Here is a 14929-nt window from a genome sequence, read left to right on the forward strand (position 1 = left end):
AGCAACTTTCACAACCGGGAGAAAGAGACGCTGAAGGAACCTCACCAGCTGTTCCTCAGCCCTAATGAGTGCCTTTCTGTAGAGAAGAATATGTAGGTCTGTCCTTTGAAATGAAGCTAAGCAGGATTTCTACTAGCTACATGAGGAATATGCTAAGGAGGACCTCCAGCTGCCATTTCTGCCCTCCCCTGGTCCCTGTGCAGGGTGGCTCCCAAGTCACTAGGCAGCAACAACAGACACCAGGCAGCTTTCAGGGGAAAATTGCCAAATGGACAGTGCCTGCACCTCCCTTTCCACCCCCACCCCAGCTTATTTAAAATGCTCTTCCAGACTCCACAGTCGAGACAGATTCTGTTTGCAGTGTGAGGCTGGTTTCAAAAGGTCCCAGAGATTTGCCCTCAGCTTCACAACCCTTCCAACTCCCTTGACTCTCCCATCTTAATGACGTCCTGAAAGGATAGTCTGACGCCACCATGACAGTGATGAAGCCTGGGAGGCAATTCAGGGTGGCAGGAAGGGCTCTGAAATGGGAGGCAGGAGAGCTGGACTCCACATCCGGCTGGGCCCCTGGCTATCTGGATGACCTTGAAACATTCACGTAGCTCTGCTGCCTTCCCTTTCCTTCCCCATGAAAATGAAGGGAGTGGAGAGAGGACCTCAAGTCTCAACTGGCTCTGAAAATTCAAACAGTCTAATTTTTTTTCTTATGGTCTAACCCATGTCCTTCTGGTTGTAGTGTATACTTAGCACTCTGCTTCTGCCCTCAGTAGGGTTTGAAAGGAAGCAGTTGCCATAGTCAAAAGAATAATGACCTCTTTTATTTTGTCCTGGAGCCAAGATATGTGTGTGCCTGCCCTTCATCAGCTGTTCTTTGAGGATCTGTGGTATGCCCTGGCTTGGAGCCAAGCACTGAGGACAATAAAAGAAAGTAAGGCCTGCCCTCAAGAAACTCCTGGCAGTGTCTATGGAGAAAAAGAGAGGAACAACTATCCCAAATAAATAAATAAATAAACAAACAAACAAACCAGAACATTCTGACCCTAAGATCAGAGGTCCAAATCGATTCCTTTTCCAATCTTTGTTAAGCACCTAAAATGAAAAAAGGTTTTGTTGAAAGACACCTTAGAGATTACTGACTCTTCTTTTCCCTCACTTTATAATGAAACAGCAAATCCAGAGTGGGCAGTGACTCACCCAGGATCACACAGCAGCTTAGTGGGAGAGGCTGGACCAGGGCTCCTCTTCCCCAGGTTAGGTCTGTGCTATGGGCCCAGGGGCCCTTGCTTATGAGCATTGACCTCTGGAGCCTTCCATACGTAGTCATGACTACTGTTCAGCAATGGCTTTTTCTAGACCCATCTCTTGAAATAGCCATGCCACCAGGGTGCTGGGTAAATCCTGATGGCATCCAGTCTTTGAAACCTGACACTTGGAGGCTCAGGTCTCTACTGCCTTCACCTCTGGACTTCAGGTCACATAGTGGGAGAGAACCTGTGGTTTAGCTTGTGTTAGACCTGGGTTGTCCATAAGTTAGGACAAGAGGTCCAGCACAGCCTACCTGGAGGGCAAGCATGCTAGGGAGTTAAATTCTGAAAATAATGGTAATAATATGTATAGTGTGTTAAAGGCTTAGTATACACAAAGCTCTAAACATTTACACATATTATATCATTGGATCTTTGATATAACACCCTGAGGTAGGTAGTTTTATTAACTGTGCTTTGTAAATGGAGAAGCCGAGCTTCAGACAGGTTATAAAAATTCCCAAAGTTATACAGCTAGCTAGTGGTAAAGTTGGGACTCCAACCCACATTTAGATGATGCCTCCTTCTGTATGCTTCACTGCTCTGAAACCTCAAGGGCACGGCCAAACAGGGAAGACACAAGAGCTATGGCCCAGCCCCCAGCAGCACATGGCCTTGGGTAATATCTGTGCACCCCCTCCCCCTTCACTCCGCTGTAATTTCCCTAGCAGCAGAATGAAGACAATCAGCTGCCTGCCTGCCCCCTGCCTGCCATCTAAGGAGTCATTCAGAATATTAATGAACCCACATCTTGGAGGCCCTCAGCGCTCCAGGAAGGATGCTCATATGTTGCGTTCTGGATGGCGGAGCAGACTCAACTCCCCAAGTCGGGTTCTTAACATAGGGGAGGTAATAGGCATTTGAGAATATGATTTTTTAAAAGAAATCTGTAGATTATTTTTCTTAGAAAAATGCATATATGTACATACATAATTTCTGCATGACCAGGAGTAGAGAGAACATAGATACTCCTAGAATCCATCCCAGGGCTTCAAATTTAGAATACCTCCCCTAAATAGTAATCATCTCTCTTAGTCTTTGTTTTTGCAACCTGCCAGTCAACAATCAAGCACATGGAAGTGAAGGTATGCTCAGAACTTTGCTAGATGGGGTCTGGGGTTGGGTGGGCAATGGAGTTTAAGACGCAGTCCTGCCTTTAAGGGCTAACACAGGTGGGCTTATGGTGCTGCGGATGGTCAGAGCAGAATGCCATCACTGAGGAATGCAGACATCAGCAAGCCTTTCTGTAGGAATGTGACTGGCCTTTCAATAGGCTGACCACTTTATTATCCAAAATCTATCATCCAAACGGGAACGCTTAGGAGTGAAAGGAAAAACTACTATCAATTATTCCAGAACAAGAGGACCAGAACTGTCCTGCGTTAGTCCATGTGCATTGTTATAAAGAAATACCTGAAACTGGATAATGTATAAAGAAAAAGGTTTTGTTTTAGCTAATAGTTTTGTAGGCTGCACACAAAATATACTGCCGGCATCTATTTTGGTGAAGACCTCAGGAAGCTTCCAATCATGGCAGAGTGTAAAGGAAGAGACAGTATGTCACGTGGTAAGAGAAGGAGCACAATAGATAAGGGAGGAGGTGCCAGGCTCTTTTACACAACCAGCTCTCATGAGAACTGAGTAAGAACTTATTCATTACCATGGGGAGGGCACCAAGCCATTCAGGAAAGTTCCACCCCCATGATGCAAACACCTCCCACCAGGCACCACCTCCAACGTCCAGGGTCATATTTTAACATGAGACTTGGAGGGGACAAATATCCAAACTATATCACGTCCCAGGCAAACTGAGATGGGTGGTAATGGAACCCTTAAATGTATGGTAAATTTGAACATGGAGTAAATTGGGTTTTGGAGGTTCTGGATGGGGATGTCAATGATACCCAGCAAGAGACGAGGTAGGGTGAGGGTACAAGCAAGGACTTGTACGTGTCACATTGGCCTGTTAGGGAATTAGGAATAGAAGAGCTGGGTTCCAACCGTGGCTCCACGCAGCACTATGTGGGGGATCTTGGACTAATTGCTTGCCTTTTCCAGATCTGGATTTTTCCTGTCTGCTAAACAGACATAATCCTCCTAGTGCTGCCTCCCCGACTGGCTTGTCACAGGGCTCAGAATTTTAAGAAAGCATTGTGCTTGTGGGCCGGGCATCGTGGCTTACGCCTGTAATCCCAGCACTTTGGGAGGCTGAGGCGAGCAGATCACGAGGTCAGGAGTTCGAGACCAGCCTGGCCAACATAGTGAAACCCTGTCTCTACTAAAAATACAAAAAATTAGCGGGGTGTGGTAGCAGGCACCTGTAATTCCAGCTACCTGGGAGGCTGAGACAGGAGAATCACTTGAACCCAGGAGGCGGAGGTTGCAGTGAGCCGAGGTTGTGCCACTGCATACCACACCAGCCTGGGCAACAGTGTGAGACTACGTAAAAAAAAAAAAAAAAAAAAAAAAAGCATCATGCATATGTTTCTTTGAACTTCAGGGAGGCTGCATGAGACAGTCAGAACCAAGATTATTCTTCCCATGACTCAGGTAGGAAAGTGAAGCTTAGAAGGGTCCTGAGATTTGCTCTGGCCAGAGTACCTAGGATGTGACCCAGCAAGGACCTAGCTTAGAGGCCTCACAACCAGTGAGCATCCAGAAGGAAGGATCCACCTGAGGGCAACTGCAAAGGGATACAGGAGCCCTGCGTCCAGTTTGACTGCTCAGCTGTCTTCTTCAGGACCACCTTTCAGGATCCAATGAGGGCAGGGGAGAGGAGTCACTGTTGACATCTGACAAAGATTCTTTGCTTGAGTGAATTTAGTCAGGCTTCTGAACCTTCTCCTAGGCCCATCTGTGCAATTCTTGTAAAATCTAGTTTTGGCAAAAAACTTGCTAAGTCGATTTAGCAAGAACCCTGTCCACCACGTCCACCCCCTTTGCCATGATCATCTTCTTCAGCCCCCACCATCCGCCAGATTATGTCGGATCATCCTGGTCCATCTTCAGCAAGAATCCTCTTAGGCCATTTTAGCCAGAATTCCTCTTAACCCTGATGCTTGCTGTTAGTAATTTCCTATCCACTGACCCCCACCCTGCTCCTTGGCTATATATTCCCACTGGCCCATGCTCTATTCGGAGTTGAGCGCAATCTCTCTCCACCTCTGCAAGACCCGTTGCAGGGGTCTCTATATCTATTGCTATGATTCTGAATGAAATCTTCTTCACTGTGCTTTAACAAGTGTGCTGATTAATTTTTTCTTTAACACAGCTGAAGTAATAGAGACATTAACCCTCATTCTCTCAGCACCAAGCAGGAAAGGAAATATATGCTTCAGCCTCCCACCAGCAGCAGACTGAGCTGGCATCCAGTACCCTTTACAGGAAGCCCAAGGTTAATTATCCATCTTTCATGGAGGGAGTTGAGGGCACCAGGATGGCGACAGGAGTTCCGGGAGCAGGAACCAAGAAGAAGTGCCTGGGCTCCATCAATCTGACCTCAGTCACCCTGGGATGGGGGGGAGAGAGGGATAAGTGCCCACATCCCAGAGCTCAAACCTGATGGATGGGGACAGTGGTTTCAAGATACACATTTCTGAGAAGCTTCTTCCTCTGACTCTGAGTCCTGACTCTCCTTGATAAATGGTTTGGGGCTGAGCCATCCTCTTGAACTCTCCTTGCTCTGCCATCATGGAATGATGTTTCTGGGATGTCTCTTTCCCATTCTCTGTTACTTTGTTTTATCTCAGTGCATGTAAGACTTGGCTTCCCCAACTAGATACTAAGAGCCTTCAGTTACCCTTGACCTCTCAATGACTTACTGTGAATCCTGGAGTCAAGCGCCATCAGCTCTGAGTCTCAACAATCTCGTCTGTGTAACAGGCAAAATAACCTCTGCTCTGGCTACTCACTGGGTTTCTGTGAACATGAAATAAGCAGCTTCTTGTGAGATCACCGTGATAGTGCAAGGGGTCCTTGGGTCACTAGAACTGTGCAGGTAGGACCCTTGACCTTATTGGAAACTGAGGAAGGCAGTAAAAGTGTCAGTGACATGATCCTTCTTTCTTCTGAAAGAGTCCCCTTGTCTTAGACCACCTACCAGCTCCAAGGCCTCAATTTTAGATTTTGTTTTTCATAACTTTTACCCACTCTACACAGCACAGTAGTAGTAGTCATCATTATAATCATTATTATCATCTAAATAATATAAACTATGCATTGAAAACTTATGTCCCAGACAATGTGCTAAGTACTTCTTGGAGGAGGAAACCAAGAAGCAGATAGTTTGAGCAAGGAACCTATGGTCATACAGTTAAAATGAGCAGAGCACGACCTGGGAAATGCCCAGCAGCAATAGCAGAAAGCAGGTAGAAAACACTACATTGCACATTTTTGCGTTGTCCTCCTGAAGCCTAGCACAATAGCACTGGCCTGTGTTTCGGTGAACACTTGGTACCTTAAGTGAAGATACCAGAAGTTACCAGAAGCTCCAGATTTTAGACCTGCCTCTGCCACGGGTTAGTCACAAGACTTGAGCAGATCACTTTACTTCCCAGAGTTTGGCATCTCCCAAGTAAATAAAGATCATAATCTCTAAATGGCATACTTCAGGGGGTTCCCGTGACTAGAGATGAAATAATATGTGTGCAAGTGTGTCATAAACATGAAGTTTTTAGAAAGTAATGTTAGTATTAAGTATCACCATTAGCAACAATAATAATAACAGCTGGCATTTTTTGAATACTCACCGTGCACCAAGCATTGATCAAAAAAATCTCATTTAATCCTTAGAACAACCTTAAGACATAATTAACTCTAATTGGTTCCATTAAACAAATAAGAAACTTAGTCATAGAGAGATTATGTGCTCTGCCATACTAATATGCCACGCTGATTATTAGTATGAAAATTGAGACTGAGGCTGAAAAGTAGATGCCTATTTGGATTATTAATGACACTTTCAGTTTGGGCAAATCAGTCTACCAGTCTACCATCTGCACATCTATCCAAGTCTGTTTTTTTGGAATGAGTCACTTACATGGTACCCACCAAACTAACACTATCTTGAACTGGAAATAAGGGAACACTAAAGATTGGCAAGAGATTACTGAGGTGATAAGAAGGTGAAGTTGCTGATGGACTGGAATTGCTCCTTTCTTTTACTCTTTGTAGTAGAATCTGTACTTTGTTTTCTCTCTGAAAAGCAAAGATAGCCCAGACATTTATGGAGCTGGGGATTTCTCCAGATTTCATCTAAGAAAATAAAGAGCGTGTTGTAAAATTTGCTCAGTGCTCTGGGCCTGTTGTGACCTCCTCACTGAGACTTCAAACCAGAAGGTGACAAGAGGGTCAATCTCGAAACAGAAACACACACACATGCACACACACACGCATTCTCTCTCTCACTCTCAAACACACACAACCCCAAGCTCTTCTTATACCTTCTAACAACAGAGGAGCTAGCCACTGTCAGAAAAAAATATAAAACTCTGCAAAGCTTCCTTTTAAGCCATTTGAAGGGGGGAAATAAACAGTGCTGGGTCACAGGGTTGGATTTGTATTTGTAACAGGTAGACACCTCACCTCACTGGCCTTAGGCAAGAGGGATCTGAGGACACATGGTGGATCACTGTTAGGGAATGTGGTTGCTTGTACCTGAGCTGATGATACACAGCTAGACTCAGCCTCAGATTGAGAGTGGTCTTGGATGACATTTATCGGTCACCTACAGAGCAGCAAGCTCAACCTTAAATATCTTGGATCTCCATAGTGACCATTTGACTTTTGATATGAATTTGAAGATAGAAGGCCATGAAAGTTTGATTTGGCCCATTTGTGGAGAAGTCTCATGCGGCATATTTGAGGGTTCCAGTACAATTTTATTTTAGCCAACTGAGATTTCATTAACACCTTGCATTCTCTTGTCTGAACACAATGGGTTCTCCCTAGGTGCTTTGAAGTTTTCACACCACTTTCACATTAGCAGTTATCATTTAAGATTAAAAAAAAAAAAAAAGGCAGAGATTTTTGGAAACTGAAGGCTTAGAGAGCTAAATTGCCTGAGGGAACTTGGCTATTAAGGAGTAAGCTGGGGTTAAATCCAAGTCTTTCAATTGCCAAGTATTTTATTCCCTGGACTCAGGAATAAAGAAGAAATTCTTAAAGGAATTAAGAAGCCATCCCCAAGCATAGCTTAAGGCTTCATTCATAAAGCTGGCTTCTTGTCCTGGGTCTTCTGACTCATTGGTGATGATGCACCATTTTCTTTCCTTTGCAGGCCCCCCATACTTTCTTCATCTTCAGATGTGTATCTGAGAAGGGCAGTGGTCATAGTGGTTGTGTGATGGGAGGTGTTTGGTTAGGGATGGTGCAGACATTTCACATTAGTATGCACTCTGACCCATTGTTAGTATTTGCCTAAAGAAATAGGTAAAAACAATTGTCAGGATGAATCCCAATTTAGGGAAAAGAGATCTCTAATGCATCCCTTGCCTGTGGCAAGGGAGTGAAGAGTTTTAGCATTCAGGATACTCTGAGACGTCGTTCCATGGAACATTCTTGGGTTCTGAATTTCTACTTCAGTGGAAAAAGCAAACACACATAAAGTACATCTGAGTTCACTGCCCACCATTTGGTTTTGTTTTCCAGGTGCGATTTGAAGGTTTGACAGGAAACGTGCAGTTTAATGAGAAAGGACGCCGGACCAACTACACGCTCCACGTGATTGAAATGAAACATGACGGCATCCGAAAGGTAAGGTCCCCCTTTACTTCCATTCTGCAGAGAGGAGAGGCTGAGCAGGGACTCTGGCCAGAGCTGAGGGCCTGTGAGTCTACCTTTTCTGGACTGGATCTTTGAAGAAACTCAGACAACACAGACTCTAAACTTGGCTCTGCCACTAACCAGCTGGGACGTTGGGCAAGTCTCGTTCTTCCTCTGACAATCCATTCACTCATCTGCAAAATTGAGATTAAAAAAATCTCTACATTTGTCCCAGGATGCTTGTGAAAATCCAAGGTAGAGGAAAGCACTTCTAAAACATAAAGTAATTGATGTGTATAAAATGCCACTGCTATTCCTGAGGGATTCTAAACTAAGAACTTGAGAATGATGATTATTGATGAGGTTAACTATCTTTTCCTAATCGATACTTGGTCATATCCACTCTATTATTTATACAAAAGTAAGGGTGAAAATATATATGTTTACATATATGTATAATGTATAATATGTTTGCATATGAAAATTCTTAGAATAGCATTCAAATCCTTGGAATAACATTTCTAATTCTACCAGAACCTATGTGCCCGGGCCTCTGCCAATTTCTTCAGCCTTAACCCTTGATACTTCCTTCATCTCTCCACTCCAGTCATTCTATTTGACTTTCACCTCCTGAATACACCATGTTCTTTCTCATCATTGAGCGTTCATACACGTTTCCTCTGCCTGGGACTTCCTCCACCCATCTCCCTCCTCTTGCCTGTCAATCCCTCCTCAGCCTTCCACCCTCAAAGTAAAATGTCATTCCCCAGGGAAGCCTTCTCTGGCCTTTCTTATTATGCTTCATGGAAGCCTCTACTTCCCTGCTCACGGTCTTCATCACATTGCTAATTCCTTTTGGTGGCATGGCATAATGACTGGGAGGCATTGTACAGCATGGCATAGAGCTGGTAGGGTGCCATGGATCAGAATGCTGGCTCTGGAATTCTCAACACTGAATCCTGGCTTCACCACTTACTAGTCTGGGATTCCAGATAACTTATTTGAGCTCTTTGTTCCTTAATTCTCTTATCTAGTAAGTGGGGATCACCTTAACCATGCCAACCTCAAAGGGTCATTGAGAGGATTAAATGATCTAAGAGTGTGCAGAAGTTCTAAGTACTGGGCCTGGCCCATTGAAATTTGGGTCTTAATCTCTCAGACTTAATGCTCTCTATGCCTGTGCTGTCAGATAACCTTGTCACTAGCCATATGTGGCTATTTAGGTTGAATTTTAAATAAATTACAATTTAAAAATCAGTTCCTCAGTTGCACTATCTACATGTCAAGTGCTCAGTAGCCACATGTGGCTAGTGGCTACCACATCAGGCAGCACAGATGTAGAACATTTACATCACTACAGAAAGTTCTACTTTAAAGTTCTCTTTGTACGCTCTCCGTCCTCACCTCCCTTAAACCTGTCTTCTCTGCTCTTGTGTCTAGAACCGCATCTTCTACCTCATAGCCAATCTTAACTCATCTCATTCATTAAGGCTATGTTAGTTATCTATTGCTGCCGTACAAATTACCACAAACAGTGACTTAAAACAACACAGATTTATCGTCTCACAATTCTGTAGGTCAGAAGTTTGACTTCAGTTTCACTGGACTAAAATCAAAGTGTTGGCAAGGCCATCTTTCTTCCTGGAGGCTCCAGAATTAAATTTGTTTCTTTACCTTTTCCAGTTTCTTAAAGGCCACCTATATTCCTTGGCTCCCAGGTTACCGAGCTTTCTCCATATTCAAAACCAGCAATGTTACCTCTCTCTGACCCTTCTTCTATCATCACATCTTCTCGCTAACCACAGCCTTCCAGAGCCCATCTCCCATCTCTGACTGGGAGATCTCCTCCTTCAGGAATCAGCTACAGTAACCTGCCTTGACTTACAGCAGGTACCAAATAAGGGCACCCTATTTGGCTATGAATGTAGCCACTGGGAACGTATCCACTTTTCAGCAAACTTTTGGCATGTTGATTTTACACGGACACTCTTTCTGGGCTCAGAAACCCTTGAGAATGACACTTATCCAGAAATATTCCAAGTCTGAGTTCATTTTTGTTGTCCCATGGTCTTCTGATTTCTGCTGCTGGAGAAGACATTTGCTAGGTCACTTAGCTCTTATAACTTTCAATTTCCACATCTGTAAAACGGGCACAGATCATGTCTGCATTAGCACCTGATCACTGTTCAGTGAATGTTACCTGTGTTAGTGGTTTTTTTTGTTTTTTTTTTTCCAATATGTGATTATTTTTATTTTTTTTTAATTTTTTTATAGTTAACTTTTTTTTTGCTAATTTTTTTTCTTTTTATTATTATTATTATTATTATTATTATTATTATTATACTTTAGGCTCTATGGTACATCTGCGCAACGTGCAGGTTAAGTTACATATGTATACATGTGCCATGCTGGTGCGCTGCACCCACCAACTCGTCATCTAGCATTAGGTGTATCTCCCAATGCTATCCCTCCCCGCTCCCCCCACCCCACAACAGTCCCCGAAGTGTGATGTTCCCCTTCCTGTGTCCATGTGTTCTCATTGTTCAATTCCCACCTATGAGTGAGAATATGCAGTGTTTGGTTTTTTGTTCTTGCGATAGTTTCCTGAGAATGATGATTTCCAATTTCATCCATGTCCCTACAAAGGACGTGAACTCATCATTTTTTATGGCTGCATAGTATTCCATGGTGTATATGTGCCACATTTTCTTAATCCAGTCTATCATTGTTGGACATTTGGGTTGGTTCCAAGTCTTTGCTATTGTGAATAATGCCGCAATAAACATACGTGTGCATGTGTCTTTATAGCAGCATGATTTATAGTCCTTTGGGTATATACCCAGTAATGGGATGGCTGGGTCAAATGGAATTTCTAGTTCTAGATCCCTGAGGAATTGCCACACTGACTTCCACAAGGGTTGAACTAGTTTACAGACCCACCAACAGTGTAAAAGTGTTCCTATTTCTCCACATCCTCTCCAGCACCTGTTGTTTCCTGACTTTTTAATGATTGCCATTCTAACTGGTGTGAGATGGTATCTCATTGTGGTTTTGATTTGCATTTCTCTGATGGCCAGTGATGGTGAGCATTTTTTCATGTGTTTTTTGGTTGCATAAATGTCTTCTTTTGAGAAGTGTCTGTTCATGTCCTTCGCCCACTTTTTGATGGGGTTGTTTGTTTTTTTCTTGTAAATTTGTTTGAGTTCATTGTAGATTCTGGATATTAGCCCTTTGTCAGATGAGTAGGTTGCGAAAATTTTCTCCCATTTTGTAGGTTGCCTGTTCACTCTGATGGTAGTTTCCTTTGTTGTGCAGAAGCTCTTTAGTTTAATTAGATCCCATTTGTCAATTTTGGCTTTTGTTGCCATTGCTTTTGGTGTTTTAGACATGAAGTCCTTGCCCATGCCTATGTCCTGAATGGTATTGCCTAGGTTTTCTTCTAGGGTTTTTATGGTTTTAGGTCTAACATTTAAGTCTTTAATCCATCTTGAATTGATTTTTGTATAAGGTGTAAGGAAGGGATCCAGTTTCAGCTTTCTCCATATGGCTAGCCAGTTTTCCCAGCACCATTTATTAAATAGGGAATCCTTTCCCCATTGCTTGTTTTTGCCAGGTTTGTCAAAGATCAGATAGTTGTAGATATGTGGCATTATTTCTGACAGCTCTGTTCTGTTCCATTGATCTATATCTCTGTTTTGGTACCAGTACCATGCTGTTTTGGTTACTGTAGCCTTGTAGTATAGTTTGAAGTCAGGTAGCGTGATGCCTCCAGCTTTGTTCTTTTGGCTTAGGATTGACTTGGCGATGCGGGCTCTTTTTTGGTTCCATATGAACTTTAAAGTAGTTTTTTCCAATTCTGTGAAGAAAGTCATTGGTAACTTGATGGGGATGGCATTGAATCTGTAAATTACCTTGGGAAGGATGGCCATTTTCATGATATTGATTCTTCCTACCCATGAGCATGGAATGTTCTTCCATTTGTTTGTATCCTCTTTTATTTCCTTGAGCAGTGGTTTGTAGTTCTCCTTGAAGAGGTCCTTCACATCCCTTGTAAGTTGGATTCCTAGGTATTTTATTCTCTTTGAAGCAATTGTGAATGGGAGTTCACTCATGATTTGGCTCTCTGTTTGTCTGTTATTGATGTATAAGAATGCTTGTGATTTTTGTACATTGATTTTGTATCCTGAGACTTGGCTGAAGTTGCTTATCAGCTTAAGGAGATTTTGGGCTGAGACAATGGGGTTTTCTAGATATACTATCATGTCATCTGCAAACAGGGACAATTTGACTTCCTCTTTTCCTAATTGAATACCCTTGATTTCCTTCTTTTGCCTAATTGCCCTGGCCAGAACTTCCAACACTATGTTGAATAGAAGTGGTGAGAGAGGGCATCCCTGTCTTGTGCCAGTTTTCAAAGGGAATGCTTCCAGTTTTTGCCCATTCAGTATGATATTGGCTGTGGGTTTGTCATAAATAGCTCTTATTATTTTGAGATACGACCCATCAATACCTAATTTATTGAGAGTTTTTAGCATGAAGGGTTGTTGAATTTTGTCAAAGGCCTTTTCTGCATCTATTGAGATAATCATGTGGTTTTTGACTTTGGTTCTGTTTATATTCTGGATTACCTTTATTGATTTGCGTATATTGAACCAGCCTTGCATCCCAGGGATGAAGCCCACTTGATCATGGTGGATAAACTTTTTGATGTGCTGCTGGATTCTGTTTGCCAGTATTTTATTGAGGATTTTTGCATCAATGTTCATCAAGGATATTGGTCTAAAATTCTCTTTTTTGGTTGTGTCTCTGCCAGGCTTTGGTATCAGGATGATGCTGGCCTCATAAAATGAGTTAGGGAGGATTCCCTCTTTTTCTATTGATTGGAATAGTTTCAGAAGGAATGGTACCAGCTCCTCCTTGTACCTCTGGTAGAATTTGGCTGTGAACCCATCTGGTCCTGGACTTTTTTTGGTTGGTAAGCTATTGATTATTGCCACAATTTCAGCTCCTGTTATTGGTCTATTCAGAGATTCAACTTCTTCCTGGTTTAGTCTTGGGAGGGTGTATGTGTTGAGGAATTTATCCATTTCTTCTAGATTTTCTAGTTTATTTGCGTAGAGGTGTTTGTAATATTCTCTGATGGTAGTTTGTATTTCTGTGGGATCGGTGGTGATATCCCCTTTATCATTTTTTATTGCATCTATTTGATTCTTCTCTCTTTTTTTCTGTATTAATCTTGCTAGCGGTCTATCAATTTTGTTGATCCTTTCAAAAAACCAGCTCCCGGATTCATTGATTTTTTGAAGGGTTTTTTGTGTCTCTATTTCCTTCAGTTCTGCTCTGATTTTAGTTATTTCTTGCCTTCTGCTAGCTTTTGAATGTGTTTGCTCTTGCTTTTCTAGTTCTTTTAATTGTGATGTTAGGGTGTCAATTTTGGATCTTTCCTGCTTTCTCTTGTGGGCATTTAGTGCTATAAATTTCCCTCTACACACTGCTTTGAATGCATCCCAGAGATTCTGGTATGTTGTGTCTTGGTTCTCGTTGGTTTCAAAGAACAACTTTATTTCTGCCTTCATTTCGTTATGTACCCAGTAGTCATTCAGGAGCAGGTTGTTCAGTTTCCACATAGTTGAGCGGTTTTGAGTGAGATTCTTAATCCTGAGTTCTAGCTTGATTGCACTGTGATCTGAGAGATAGTTTGTTATAATTTCTGTTCTTTTACATTTATTGAGGAGAGCTTTACTTCCAAGTATATGGTCAATTTTGGAATAGGTGTGGTGTGGTGCTGAAAAAAATGTATATTCTGTTGATTTGGGGTGGAGAGTTCTGTAGATGTCTATTAGGTCCGCTTGGTGCAGAGCTGAGTTCAATTCCTGGGTATCCTTGTTGATTTTCTGTTTCGTTGATCTGTCTAATGTTGACAGTGGGGTGTTAAAGTCTCCCATTATTAATGTGTGGGAGTCTAACTCTCTTTGTAGGTCACTCAGGACTTGCTTTATGAATCTGGGTGCTCCTGTATTGGGTGCATATATATTTAGGATAGTTAGCTCTTCTTGTTGAATTAATCCCTTTACCATTATGTAATGGCCTTCTTTGTCTCTTTTGATCTTTGTTGGTTTAAAGTCTGTTTTATCAGAGACTAGGATTGCAACCCCTGCCTTTTTTTGTTTTCCATTTGCTTGATAGATCTTCCTCCATCCTTTTATTTTGAGCCTATGTGTGTCTCTGCACGTGAGATGGGTTTCCTGAATACAGCACGCTGATGGGTCTTGAGTCTTTATCCAATTTGCCAGTCTGTGTCTTTTAATTGGAGCATTTAGTCCATTTACATTTAAAGTTAATATTGTTATGTGTGAATCTGATCCTGTCATTATGATGTTAGCTGGTTATTTTGCTCATTAGTTGATGCAGTCTCTTCCTAGTCTCGATGGTCTTTACATTTCGGTATGATTTTGCAGTGACTGGTACTGGTTGTGCCTTTCCATGTTTAGCGCTTCCTTCAGGAGCTCTTTTAGGGCAGGCCTGGTGGTGACAAAATCTGTCAGCATTTGCTTGTCTGTAAAGTATTTTATTTCTCCTTCACTTATGAAGCTTAGTTTGGCAGGATATGAAATTCTGGGTTGAAAATTCTTTTCTTTAAGAATGTTGAATATTGGCCCCCACTCTCTTCTGGCTTGTAGGGTTTCTGCCGAGAGATCCGCTATTAGTCTGATGGGCTTCCCTTTGATGGTAACCTGACCTTTCTCTCTGGCTGCCCTTAACATTTTTTCCTTCATTTCAACTTTGGTGAATCTGACAATTATGTGTCTTGGAGTTGCTCTTCTCGAGGAGTATCTTTGTGGCGTTCTCTGTATTTCCTGAAT

At 42.4% G+C, this 14929-nt stretch overlaps 1 protein-coding gene across 9 annotated transcripts in view; it reads left to right on the top strand.

Annotated features, from left to right (window-relative positions):
- Window positions 1-14929, top strand: part of GRIA1 (glutamate ionotropic receptor AMPA type subunit 1) — a 375656-nt gene that overhangs the window by 194223 nt on the left and 166504 nt on the right. For all 9 annotated transcript variants that reach the window (XM_054556113.2, XM_054556112.2, XM_024247249.3 and 6 more), the window contains exon 8: window positions 7953-8057. In XM_054556113.2, coding sequence (XP_054412088.2) covers window positions 7953-8057 — 105 coding nt within the window. The remainder of the gene's footprint in view (window positions 1-7952; window positions 8058-14929) is intronic.

Source organism: Pongo abelii, chromosome 4, assembly GCF_028885655.2.
Source record: "Pongo abelii isolate AG06213 chromosome 4, NHGRI_mPonAbe1-v2.0_pri, whole genome shotgun sequence".
Taxonomy (NCBI): domain Eukaryota; kingdom Metazoa; phylum Chordata; class Mammalia; order Primates; family Hominidae; genus Pongo; species Pongo abelii.